This window comes from Sinohyriopsis cumingii, chromosome 2 (assembly GCF_028554795.1).
Source record: "Sinohyriopsis cumingii isolate HCF-2022 chromosome 2, ASM2855479v2, whole genome shotgun sequence".
Classification (NCBI taxonomy): domain Eukaryota; kingdom Metazoa; phylum Mollusca; class Bivalvia; order Unionida; family Unionidae; genus Sinohyriopsis; species Sinohyriopsis cumingii.
Window position 1 is genome coordinate 97,494,478 of NC_142962.1, and position 14,802 is coordinate 97,509,279.

Genomic DNA, 14,802 nt, shown 5'->3' on the forward strand with positions numbered 1-14,802 from the left:
TTGATCTTTTTGCAGTAAGTTACTTGTGTTGCAAACTACAATACTAATAAAACAATTTTTTATGCATCTAAATAAATTGCTGTGTGTTTATAAAGGAAGTGATCTTGTCACGTGATTAGTTATTCACAGTCTGGTTTTCATACATGTTTTTACACTGAGAGAAGCAAAAACGGTTTCAATATGTACCATTAACATCACGCAGATTTGACCTCGCAGCCGTTAGGATTTGTAATTTTGACAATTATTGTCCATAGTAGTAGCCACTAACAGTCAAGCTCAACATCTTACTAAGGGAAGCCATAAAGGCTATCAAACCATTTTCCTGCTGACTTTTGTATTGTACATCGATACTGCCATTTCTCAGCTGTTACTACTGTTCAATAATTGTAATCTTAACAATTATCAGAGTGACTAAACCGGACATCTTATGATAACACAGCAGTAAGGCTAATTGGATTACATGTACTCAACCCTTTGTATGGATTAAAATTTGAGTCTTTCTCGGCTTTATGGAATAAATGTGGCTTCTCGTAAGGTGTAAATGACATAATATTAACCTTAGTGGTACATGTACTTTAGTCAACACTTCTTTCAATAACGAAAACCTGACATCGGGAAACAAATCGGATTACTTAACACATGTTATGAATAAAATATTAGTTCTGGATACATATTAAAATAAAATATGGCTGCTTGTGAGGGGTAAATTTTATATCGTTGCACTAATATGCTGGTCGCGTTAGCTGGGTGGCCTTTCATGAAGGATACTTTTGAACACAAACTTGTCAGTGCCAATGGATTCTGGCTGTAAGGAGCGGGCGGGGGGTTTGAGGAGAGGGCCTACTGTACTTCCTAATTTCATTTTTTAGATTCTTCTATATTTATATTAATTCTTTTAGGACTATATGGTTTTGTAGCAGAAGAGCCCATGGGGCTAAATTGTTTGAGAACGGAAATTGCATTCTGCCGGTAGACATCTGTATTTTGAAATAGCACTTCATTGTGGGACTGACCAACATGCCATCTCCATTCAGCATATCAGACTCATATTTAACACCATTTTCAGGTTCAAAATCACTGTTTTATCTCCATTAACACTTTCTCAGCTCAATGAATCTCACATATTTCATAATTTAAAAATAAATTGCCTTCATCACTATCATCAGCCAGTATTTGCTGAACAAAATCATCTAAAGATGAAACATGCTGTAAATGACCCATCTGGTGTTTTCTAGGAAGCCACTATTATATAGAAGCATTTATACCAACAAAATCCCCAAACCCTAAAACTTCCTTGATGCAAAAATCGATTGACAGAATCCTTATTTCAATAAAATTTAGTTTAAGAACCGTCACATCAAGCCAAAGAACCCAGACTTGTGACAATCGTTATGGTATCTCTACCTCTACTGGTGACTTGTTACAACAAGCACTTGAGTGAATGGCTGAATAAAAATTGTATACTGCACAGAGTAATTTTCATATTAATGACAGAGCTAATTTGCAGCAGTTCTTGCACACCACTGGTCACTCCATTGTCCAGGTTGTTACTGATGGGCAGGTACCCCAAGTACCCTTTAACAGCTCGAGTTGTCAGTTTAAAGCCATTTTTCAGCACAGGACATGGTGACTGGTCTAAATGGTAGAGGAAGAACCATCAACCCACTTGAAACTACTGGCAAGCTTTCTCACATACGCTGACACTTAGACTTGAACCCATGCAGACAGAGGTTAGACGTCAGTGATTAGTAAAGGCGAGCACTTTATTACACAGCCACTCAGTGCCCCTCTGTAAATCATGAGAGCTCTCGCTGGATGGCATTGAAAGCAGAGCAAACGTTAGAGACAATTTACACAATGAAATGACAAAAGTGGACGCATGTATTCATTTTAGATTTTATTCAACCATTTCACGTAACATAACAAGACCCCTTTGAATTTTTTTTAAAGTGATTCAAACAGCAGCTTGGAACACTTAGGTAAAAAATAAATGCCTTACTTTTTGGTAAATTTGTTTTACACAACAAGAGTACAATAAATGGTACATGATATATTCTGCATTAAGAAGTATTAGGCATCTTCCTATAAATTTGATGTGCAGAATTAGCTTGCCATGACCTGTGACTTTTCCTTATAACTCTTAAAGTCTGATGAAGGAACTTACTCTCAGATCAAAAGTTATGCATATCATTTTATTTCAAGCCCAAAGGATGTTTACTTCCAAAATAGAGGCGACTTCCATGCTTGAAGTGCAAACCCTCCATAAACATTGATCAAGGAAAGTGCAAAACAAAAATTTCTTTCCGCCACAATCACACTGACTTTTGATCCCAAATCAAGTAGGCTTCTTCCTTACTCCAAGTGCAAGTGATCCACAAAGTTTGGTCAAGGTATGTGATGTAGAATCTGCAAATGTGCAGAAATGACCTTACCCCAAGCACACATTATTTAGAAAGTTTTGTCAAGGTATGTGATGCAGAATTTATGAAATTGAGCAGAATCTATTTTGCTTCTTTTAGTCCTTGTTGTCGACTGTTGACCCCAAAATTGAATGGGTTCTTCCTTGTGAGAAGTGCAATCTATCCACATTCTTGATAATTTGATGCTGGTGACCTCCAGTTACCGTTATGAAAATTTGTTTTTTTTTTAAAAAAAGTCACATTTGACTTCTACCTCAAAACTGACAAGATTTCTAATGACCCCAAGTGCAAGCTATTCACAAAGTTTGGTAATGGTAGCTGATGGAGAACTACATTTGTTGCTGAAACCGTTTTTAATTCAAGGCACAATGACCCTGACTTTTGATCTTTTAAACCTGAAATCAAGGGGATTTAAGCTATCTGCAAAGTTTGGTATCTGTATAAAACAGGCAATTCAAGTTACTATGCAGAGACTACAAGTTGTTGTGCAGAAACCATTTCCATGCTTGAATACAGTAGGGTTCATGACTTTCACCTTCAAACTCCAAATCAACCATGTTCTTCCTCATACCAAGAACAAATCCTTCACAAAGTCTGGTAAATATATAGGGAGGACACCTAAGTGTGGAACCCAAACAGGTTAACATATGGCCAGACAAACAATATCATAACACTCCGCCTTCTGGCAGGCATATAAAAATGGGATAGCACACAAGGAAGATTGTTGATTACAACACAAGGAAGATTGTTGATTACAAGTATTCAGATGAAAATGAGGGTGGAAAAAATGGAGATTAAAAACATTTTCCTATTTTTTATACATCTGTGTAATACAAGACATGAGCACAATAGCCAAGGTACCTCATTATAAATAATATTTCTGAAATTTGTTCATCATTTAATGGAAATATTTCATCATGTAACATGAAATCTTACTTTTGTACTTGTAAAATATATCTAGAACTCTCAAGAATTTCAAAGCAAGATGAGCAAGGTTTACAAAACAGAGAAAATAAGATACAACTTTCATCTTCCTGAGATTTCAAAGGTAATTTGAGAGCAGGTTCCTACACAAATCTGATCACCCATTTAACAAAAATGTCCATTATTCCATACTAAATTCATTGGTATTTACAATGGATTGTACAGAATGACTGATCTGTATTCAGGAAATAATTACTTGTCAACATGATAGGCAAGATAACCACAGCTTTTCTGCCAAGTTGCCCAACCCCCAACTATCTGAGCCACCCACTTTAACATTACTGACAGAAAAGCAAGTGAAAAGACTTAAAGTCTTTGGTCATTTTCTGAATTTCTCCATTACAGAATTTTTTCCAACAACGTTTCTGTTCCTATCCATGACACAAAGTTTTCACGATTTTCCATAGCTATGGGAACCCCAGGCAAGTTGGATGGACTACCATAAACATGTACACCTGCTCTATCAAAAATATTCCTTTATGCAGGCATCATTGGGATACTGTCTCTTCAGTAATAAATCAGTCATATGTAACTTGTTATTTACAACAGAGTTAATGTTAACCAATAATTATTATGACATTTCCACAGAGACAAATATCAGTTATCCAGATTATCTTGAGTCTAGTCCCCTTGAGAAGTCTTACTGACACATGTTCTACTATAAAATAAAAAATGTTTACAGGCAGGGCCTAAAAAAAGTGAGGCAATCTATTGAAAGGTCCTTGATGCAGTCATGGTGTTCAAAAAAATAAATCTAAAACTGATAGTGCAAGTTCCATTACCCTAAATAATCAGGAGGCTGCAGTTTGGATAGAAGTATTTTCCGAGGATTTTATTCTTTCCATAACACCAAAAACGTGTGGTTCAAAGGTTTTACTTCTATGCAATACTCTATTCCAATCCTGCATCCATTACAAAGGATACAAGCACTATAAAGAGTGCCTATCTTCCATTAAAAAGTCACATTTTTTTTGCTTGTTTATGAAGACTACAATCCGACTATATGTACAAACATGCTAAAAGTAGACATTGATAGTACATCCAGAACAATGTTACTGACCCATCCAATGGGGATTTAGTCCACAGTCATCGTGCTTACCAACAAAATATCTTTTAACCAAAAAAATTTTACAAATTGCCCAAATTTGAAACCTTCATCTTTTTTGTTTATTTTAGCCATGGATCAAATTGTTCAGTTGGTACAATGCTGGATTCTATATAGCCAACAGTACCATTAAAATGCAAACAAAACTAATCAAACCAAAGTATTTTATCCAACCATGCTCTTGACCTATTATAAATGACCTCAAATATTTATTTTTCAAAGTTGTCAAGACGAAAGATTGTAAGCAAAATATTTTCCCCCAGATCCTCAAAAACAACCTGAATTCAACTTGTACAAGATTTCATTTTCAAGGAAATGTGAAACTCTAATAGTAATTTTCTATATACATGGAAAATTGTGCACAAAAACAAAAATCTTTTAACAAATAATGAAGTTAACAATAAAATTGCTTAATAACTCTTGTATTCCAAGTCAATACAGTATATTATGTTCATCTTATACATGTGAGATCTATAATAAAAAATGTATGAACTACAAACGTGGTCAAAATAACTGTTATCTGAAAGAATAAGCTTTGAAAATTCTTGGATGGTAATCCGTATTAGTAACCACATATGCATGTGCGTACAAGATAATGAAGGAAAAACTGTAGAATTTTTTTTAATGATTGTAACATACAAAATTCCAGCCTCATTAAATTCCAGTTTGTTGGCATTTAAAGTTTTGCAATTTCTGTTGGTGTAGGGTCAGCTACCCTACTGACCAAATACGCACCACCATCTGGCATTTTTTATTTGAGAAGGATGAAGTACAAAAATCAAGTGGCTTACCTGGCTTATATAATCTGACCATTTTAATAGTAAGGCTTATGTAGAATGGACACTGAACAACCCTACTGTATATACTTGCTTATAAGTAGACTCAAACATCATACAACAAAGAACATAATCTGCCATATCATAATGCAGATCAGGGTCTATGCTGTTTGTTCTATTAATTACTCCCAACAAACTGAAAAGGCCCCGATTGGCCATTGCAATATGTGATGGCAGTTATGGGTATGTGGAGTTTGCAGTTGGATTCGTCTTATAAGTGAATAAATACAGTAAGTAAAAATATCTCTGGAAATCTTTATATCATGTTCAATGAACTAATTTTACTTTCATCTGATAAATATCCTTTCCAAGACTAGCATTTTCACTTGCAAGATCTGGATGCTAATAAACATGAAGTAGCTAGCTTGATCAAAGCTCTACAAAAACACTTCATTAATATATGCAGATATCACTTAATAAAGAACCTTTAAAAGTCCATGATGATGTAAACTTGTCAAAATTTATCTCCACAGTGGTAATGAGCCTGATAGGCAATCAGATACAAGATCACTATATAAAAATTATCACTTTCAATGTGGAAATTATCAGAGATGATAAATATCAAGTTTGATCACAGACTTGTTAAGTTTTTCTTCTTCACATGGTATTAATTTTCAAATTATTAGATTTAGTTTTGACAATGAAATACACTTTGAACTTATTCAAACTTTTAATAAAAATTAATTAGTGAAACTCAACTGTAATGAGAAAGTCAAGATCAATATGTATCAAGAAATATCACATTGGACTTATTCCTCGTATATCACATCATCACTGGCAATATATGTAGAGTCGAACTTATTAAGGTGTATACATCGATAAAGTTAACAACATATTAAACTTTGTCCATGTCATGGAACTAAAGGAAAAACTTTTTGAAAATGCTGTTGAAAAAAATATTACCAAGTATTGCCTGTCTCATGGGTGAGATAAGTTGAAGAAAATAAAATTAACATATGGAGTGGGCAGAAGATGGCAGATTTAGCAAAGGCACAAACGTGAAGAAATGGACAAAAACAAAACAATTGACCAAGATTAGTGAAAAATTAAAAAGGAGATCAAAGTGCCTACTTCTGGAACATGTGTAGTAACCCTAAGGGTATGTGCACATAGATTTCAATGGAGAACAAAAAGTTTGCTCGTGACAACATCTGGGTACAACACTATGTCTCCTGAACTCTTGTGAAAATGAACTGTGAAAACAATCTTAGCCTCAAGCCATGGCTTTTTTGGAGAGAAAAAACTGTGCATGATGTATACAAATTATGACCTACACCATGTGATAAGCTGTTCAAGTAACCACCCTTTAATGTGTATTTAAAAAATTGTTAATTTAACAGTTCAGATGAAATTCAATTTAAAAATATCAAATTTGAAGCCATTATTATGGGTTAACAATTAGTTGGTAAACAATAACAAACCATGTTAACTTGTGAATACAGAGTCCATGAATGTTATGTAAAACAGGGAGACCGGGTTTCAGCAGAATAAAGGAAAACTGGTTCAGTATGGAAAAATTAGGTCCCTCAGTTATAGTCAATGATGGAATCTCTGGCCTTCCCAACACCAATCCACTTCACTGAAATGAAAATTAAAGACAATTCAGTAATGAAAATGTGATGCAAATATGAAACTTTCCAGCCAGCAAAACACACACAAACACGACTTAAAAAAAGTTTAAAGAAATAAATTATCAGACAAAAATTCTTACACTGTCAATACTATTGTTGATGGCATTGGAAAAGTAATTCTTAAATCCTGCCATCTTTGAAATGCACCCCACCAAAAAGCAACAACAAAAAAAAAACAGACCACCCACTTTAACAGATCTGATATGCTTTCAGTCTGTTGTATAGCAGCTATTACCTTGCACTCCCATCAGTTCCTGGATCTTGTTGACATAATTCTGAGCTTCTTTTGGTAGTTCTTTGAAGCTTCGGACATTCTCTGTGTTTTTTTTCCAGCCTGGCAATGTTATGTACTCTACTGTGGCCTTTTTCAACTCCTCATCTGTAGCTTTAATTAGAACAAAGCAAATTTGAGGATATTGTAATTTTAAGTTACATTCCTAAAAAGCAATTCAAAATGTTTGAGTCAGCAAAGCTATCATACTTGAACCTACAGTTTGTGAGGAGTTTGGTACAAACTTAAGGCAAATCATAAATGGATTTTGGCATCAAATGTTTGGCAAATCAGAGGGGGAGGGGGAGCACTGAAGCCAGAACCTGAAACACATCTGAAGATTCAATGAGCAAAATATGTGTGATGGCTATTATGGCATAAAAATAAAAAATATTTTTAAAAACCATACATTTTCAGATGCAATTTAAAGTTTTTTTATTGTTAAGGCAACAAAATGATATAGTGGTTTACACAGTTCTTTTCTGGGGCACTCCCTATCAGTTGATTTACATGTACACATCAAAAGGGAGCCAACTCTGAAGATCTGAGAAAACAAAAAACACTTTTGCAAACTAAAGCATAATAACCGTCCTAGTAAATATATGAAAATACAGAGATTATGAAGGGTACAAAAATGAGAAGATGAGACTCGGCACAGGACATGAAAATCCGCTTTTCGTGAATCTATCTTTCTAATAGGGCAAAAGAAAACATCTTTGTCAACTCTTAAAAATTTCTCTCTCCTGTGACTGAAGAATATAACAGGATTGCATGTTTTCAACCAATAAACACAATGAGGAATACAGACATTTGTTATTGGTGTGGTAAAAGTTCAAGCATAACAACACATCAGCATATCAATGCTGCACAAGATCAGATACAAGGATATCGATACACCTCATCCAACAATGATGTACACCGATTTGTATGCAAGTATAGACAAGAATGAATGGATAACGGGTCCATGATGATAATGCCAACTGATTAACGACTCTTGATTTCTTCCTACTATACCAACGAAAAAATTGGTTCAGTGGTTTCTTGTGTAGGTTTAATGCCATAATAAATCAGCACACGACAGGCTATACATGGCAGCCAGTATATTTGGTGGAAGAAGAAACGGGCAAGAACCATCAACCCATGGGAAGCTAGTGGCAAGTTTTTCACCCACCCACGTTGGTTAAGCAGAGATTTTAACCCATGTGGACAAAGGAGAAACATCAGTGATCTGTCAATGTTAGCACACTAGACCACTCAGTCCCATACAAAAACAACAAAAAGGGGTAAAAATTTGTAGCATTACTCAGCAGTTTTCACAAAGAAAGCAAACACTTGGAAATGTTCATCTTCAAATTTTCTTTTCTTTTCTTCACGTGCATGTAAAATTAGGTTTAATTACTATTATAAGAAATATCTCGAGTACTATGCTGTGAGAAACAGTCCAATATACGTAGTACAAAGTAATTTCCAAGTTCCTCTCCTTAGAAACAATTTTTGGTCCAAATGTCACATTTGTGGTCACAATTTCTTGTCCATTTTGTGAACGACTTCATGTACAGTAAGAGTAATTTCTATATTTAGATATTTAGCAATAGCAAGATTTTTACTGAAGGACAAATTTGTTATCTCACCAAATTAATTGTTCCCACTGAGAACATTCGACTATCTACTCTGCAAAATAATAAAAACTTGTATACATAAAATGCACAAATGCATAATTTCTTTTACAAATCTGTTCATTAGGAAAGGGCTAAATCACGAGAACTCCCACAACAGAAAACTTCAATGTAGTCCACAGAATACTGTACAATCATTTATTTTCATGGATTTATAAAGGAAAAAGCAAGAAAAAGAAAAAAACATGGCATGGGTACATTCGTTTTTCTTAAAAAACTCAATGTTTACACATTTGCAGGTATTTATTTTCTTGGAATAATCTCTACAATTACCTAAAATAAAAAAAAGATTAAAACCATGCTGACAATAAACAGGGGTTGATTCAATGGTTAAAACAATACACCCACCTGTATAAGCACAAATCAAACAGCTGTCGAGATCAATCGCTTATGAGAGAGAGAGAGAGAGAGAGAGAGAGAGCTGATGCTGCCAATGTGTATTACAGGTGTACGAGATCTTCATTTAAACAAAATGTCCATGATGTTACACCATCAAGTACCTTCTGACAATCATGGTGCTGACAGTGGCTTGAGTGATAAAATTCAACTTAGAACATGGTACCAGCTGTCCCTTTCTCAATGTAATTAGCAAACAGTGTCAACGTCAGATGTTTTATCAACCTGTGAATGTGTAAGGATTCTAATGAATTTGAAAAACCATGGAATCACTCCTACACTTCAGCCTAACTCATGTACGGATCAAGTTCAATCAATAGACTTTGCTTAAAACTTTATTATTCAAATTAAGCCAATCATGCTAAATTTATAATTGTTGTTGTTGTTGTGGGGTTTAACGCCATTTTTCAGCACATGATAGGCTATATATGGCGGCCAGTATTAATGGTGGAGGAAGAACCCGGGAAAACCCCGGAAAGGACCACCGACCCACAAGAAGCTGCTGGCATGCTTTCTCACATACCCACATTGGCTGAATCCGAGACTCGAACCAGCGCAGACAGAGGTGAGATGGCAGTGATCCGTAATGGAGAACGCTTTAGACCACTCGGCAAATGGATAACTGCAACTTGCATGCAGACCTTGTTGGCATGATATTGATTCAGCGATTTTGTCCAAAAAATCAGTGATGTGTGAACTTCAATGCTCTGCAGTAATTAGTGCATATTTTCAGTCCTTCAGTAATAATTATGTTTCAATAAATAGTTTAGCATTTCAGTCATGTGGTCCATTGGAATTAAGCATTCATAGATAAAATAACATGCTTTCATGAGGATTTTAAAAATATTTTACAAAAATTTTACTTGAATGAAGAATCAATTTGAATAAGTATGAAATTTTCAAATACTATTATGATTTAATAATTTCTTTGTTTTCAATAATACTAGTGTTTGAAGACTGAGGGAAAATTACACCCATCAAATATCGCATCGATACATGTGCATAGAAACAAAATAAAATGCATTTTGATTTGGACTTTTTTACGGGTTAAAATAAAACAAGCTAATTTGTTTTGCGAGATTTGAGAAAAAAATATTGATTTAATAAAAAGCTGTGTTGATTTCTAGGAATGAAATATGGCAAGAAAATGGGGTGGGGTGGGGGGTTATAAAATTGTCTTTAAATTCACATTTCAGTACAAGAAAGAAATCCACAAAACACCCTGAAAATTAGTGATACTACAGCAAGTAATGTGCACATTATAATTTTGACATGTTAAAATAAAAAAAGAAAAATAACTTGGAGTGAAAAAACCCAAACATGTTGGATAGTAATTTTATCATAATACCCTCTCTCCATACAAAATGACATGGAACCATTGAAGACAAAAAACCAGATTACTTTCAAGTCAGTGGTGCATTGAATGTGCAAAATATTGAGCCGGAAAATGAAGGACATGACAATTTGAAGGGTGCTATTGGAAAGGAAAATGACGAATATTCAAGCATTACAAAAACGCTATTCAATTACTATACCCTACAGCCATTTACAGTTTTGGTGATGATGGGGGCACTCTCTACTGTCAATAGATTTGAGCAGCATCTCTCAACAACAACAAAAAACTCACAAATTTTGCTATGCAAAAGCCAACATGCCAAACAAAGAAATTGTTTTTATTGTTTAGGCTATGCTGCTTTCTACTGAATTAAACAAGCATTCTTCATGAAATGGCAAATATCCACAAACAGTAGGTCCAAGTTGGTTTGTGATCACTCAAGTGGCTGACATGTACCAGAGGTGGCGCTCTACAGTTTCATATTTTGCATATGGTTAGAATTTTAAAGAAAAAGCTTTTCCCCGGGTTTTCTCAGTTTTTACTGGCTATTTAAAAAAGACCTTTGTTTATCTTAGGTGTTTTTCAAAGAATTTTAATTCCCTTTATTTTGGTGTATGACTGATGGGTGTAATATGGGATTAGAGTATACAGCTTGGCCTTACTCCAGAAGTGCATCATTCAAAAAACTGCTAGCTCCACCTGTCACTTCCTGGACTTCATAGGTAAATGTGTGTGTGTGCGTGTGTGTGTATGTATATATATATATATATATATATATATATATATAAGAGAGCCAATAGCTTTTTTTTTGGATATTTTATATTTTGGTAATTCATCCATTACTTTCAGAAGCTATTATTGTCTAGTTGGGCAAAATTAATTTTCCCTATTTTAACAGGTGCTAAAGATTGTGTACTGTAAACTAATTCTGGCTGATTTTTTTTTTAGCACAAGGGAGCAGTAATTTTAGTTAGCGGTGTGCTTAGATCATGTACAATTTCCATAAGTACAATATCCAGAGAGGTATGCAAACATTCTCTCCACTATGCATGTTTCAAATGCAAACAACTTCACCTTACATACATCACTCTCTCAAAAGTACATAATAACTGGTGAGCACCCACTTATGGCAAAGTGAAGGAGCAGTTGGCACACGATAGGCTATACATGGTGGCTAGTATTAATGGTGGAGGAAGAACCTGGGAAAACCCCGGAAAGAACCATCGATCCACGAGAAGCTACTGGCAAGCTTTCTCACATTGGCTGAATCCGAGACTTGAACCCACGCAGACAGGTGAGATGGCAGTGATCTACAACAGAGAGTGCTTTAGACCACCCCCTTACTTTTAGTAATAACTGCAGCTATATCTGGTGGTAGAATGGAATCTTTTGTATAAATTTCTAAGGTGTTCAAATTAGGACTTTCTGTCAAATTCTGTCTTTTCTGTTATACAGTTATTTAGAAGGTTTTTGTTTTGTTTTTAAGCAGTGGTAGCCATGTTAAGGGGCAGATCAGCATTGTTTGCACATACAAAAAGGTTTTTCTAATCACAGATACTTTCTATCAAATTTTGATCACACCTTGTTCAGTGATTTTGGAAAAGTCTTTTCAAGGATTTTCCCATTTTAGTAATGGCATCCATGTTTGATGGCAGATCAACATAATTTGCACATACCTCAGTGGACTTCATACCAAAATGCTGTGAACAAAGTTTGGTTCAAACTGGTCAGGCATGTTTTGCTGAAAATGGCAATCATTGATAATACACTATGGATGATGGGCCATACGATACCCTCACTTGGCCTGGAAGCACTTAATTGTAAAGTGTGATTTGCTCCAGAGTACAATTTAACTTTGAAGACAATGGTCCAAGTGAGTGTCATGTGAAAAATGTGTACAATTTATCTTCCATGACAATGGTCCAAGTGGGTGTCATGTGACAAATGTGTACAATTTATCTTTCAAAACAATGGTCCAAGTGTCATGTGACAAAATTGTACAATTTATCTTCCACGACAATGGTCTACGTGTCATGTGACAAATGTGTACAATTTATCTTCCACAACAATGGTCTAAGTGAGTGTCATGTGACAAATGCATACAATTTATCTTCCATATCAATGGCTCTACCCTGATCCCACAGATGTGCTTTTTTCTGCATGGTTTTTCATTAGGTTAGCGTAGCAGTCCTAAAAATGCATGAACTATGCATCTGGTCGTCTTAACTATTTATCAATTTTCACTTTACCTTTGTTTCATTATAACAAATTAAAATCATACTCATTATTTTTCTAATAAATGTTGCTCATAAATGAACTTTTCAGAGGTGTTGATGATATAGGATACATATGAAATCTTATCAGAAATAAATCAGCACCAGTGTTCACCAGCAAGCATGAACGATGCATAATGGACAAAACACCATACCACAAGCTTTTTGGCCTTTAGAAAGACAAGCTAAAGATGTCATTTTCTGTGTAGGCCTAGATGCTGCTTTCAACTGCATGCATCATTCTTTCAATCTCATGAAAATTTAGAGGTCAAATGTAACTATTTTCTTTGAGACGACTAGTAGGATGCAATAAAAGCTAACTGTCTCAAGAGCAGTGCCTTCAAAGTCAGTGCTTTCCTCTTGGTTTTATGTCCACCACAAATATCAAATACTACTAAAATCAGAGATACTGACAAAAATGTTGCAAGAGTAGCTATGACGTCTTCAATCAGCAATGTAAAATATATAAAGTTTAGATTTAAATTTTTATTTTACTGCTCCTATGTTTCTACCTATACTTATCTACAAGTCAGTTATAACTGCAAACAACAGACTGCTACCTGCCGTCACATTATATGGATCAATGCAGCTGGATCAAACTTATAAGGATATATGGTACATGGAATTAAGAAATATGAGATTAATCTGCAGCACTGTTTACCAGGGAAGCTGTTTTCCATTCTCTGCCCATCAATTATGTAAGCCACTCCTATCTTTATTTCCTCGAATACATCCAAAATGTCCAGTTTAGTGATAGCAATCCTGAAAAGGAAAAAGCAAATGAACATGCGTACACAAGATACAGGTATATTGTCTTTACATTAATGCCAACATTTACAATCATTTGTTATACCGTTTCAGATCTGAAAGTTGTTTCTCTGACCACATGTACAAGTATTTTTGAAAAACGGACACAGGATTTTATTTTATCAAACATTTTTCAAACCAGTTCAATGCATGTTTGAAAACTATGCCATTGGGATAGAAATTATTTAAGTTTACAAACAGGACACAAGACTCGGATATCAGGGTATCAATATTTGTGAAGTGTTGTAGCCAACCAAATGAAGGGAGACAATTCATAAAGGCATGCTGGATTAAATGAACATATCACTGTACATCACTTGACACATTTTGATACCTATGGACCAATGAATACTACTGCAAGCAAACACGTGAGCATCACATTATTTACAGGGGCACTGGTATACAGACATTCAGGCCTGACATCCATTACCAATCCCATTATATACAGGATACACAGCAGGATCTTTTGACAAAATTCAAGCTTATTTCAAGGACAAAAACAGGTGAAATGAAGTAATTCTATTTCCACATCAAACATTTTAAAGCAATGTTGCTATCTGGGAATATGCTGGCAAATAGTTTATTATTCAAATGGTAGACAAACAACTATTATGCTCTGAAACCATGTGCAGAGTCCAAATAACTTCAGTCTGCAATGTGTCTTCTTTCGATACAAATGATGTCATCAATGATAGGAAGACCATTTCGGGTTTGTCAAGTTCACAACTTGTATGTTGATAGGCTTTTGAGAATCCAAGATGGCTCGGGGACATCTTCCACACAAAAAAAACCCCAATGCAACATCCACAACTTAAACTGCACACCTTTGACTGCCACTTGAAGATTAGCACCTTCTGTGCGAGATTTCAAAGAAATTTCAACCACAGATATCACATATAATTTACCATGAGCCAAATGTCTGCTTCTTTCTGTAGTCATTCCTTGAATTCTTGATTTTTGAGCCATGCTTTAAATTTTGTCTTGCTCGTCACTGTTGCATCTGGGCATGTGAATGGGTAAAAAACTGCATCCAGACAAAACCGAGGGTTTCTTGACAGAATTCCAGA

At 35.0% G+C, this 14,802-nt stretch overlaps 1 protein-coding gene across 1 annotated transcript in view; it reads right to left on the bottom strand.

Moving 5' to 3' along the window:
* Nucleotides 1–1,884: 1,884 nt before the first annotated feature.
* LOC149805441 (adenylosuccinate synthetase isozyme 2-like) overlaps nt 1,885–14,802 on the bottom strand; it is a 77,928-nt gene continuing 65,010 nt past the window's right edge. Inside the window, exons 11-13 of the mRNA XM_089950023.1 lie at nt 13,590–13,690; nt 7,212–7,361; nt 1,885–6,924 (exon numbers count right to left, since the gene is read on the bottom strand). Coding sequence (XP_089806149.1) covers nt 6,872–6,924; nt 7,212–7,361; nt 13,590–13,690 — 304 coding nt within the window. The 3' untranslated portion in view covers nt 1,885–6,871. The remainder of the gene's footprint in view (nt 6,925–7,211; nt 7,362–13,589; nt 13,691–14,802) is intronic.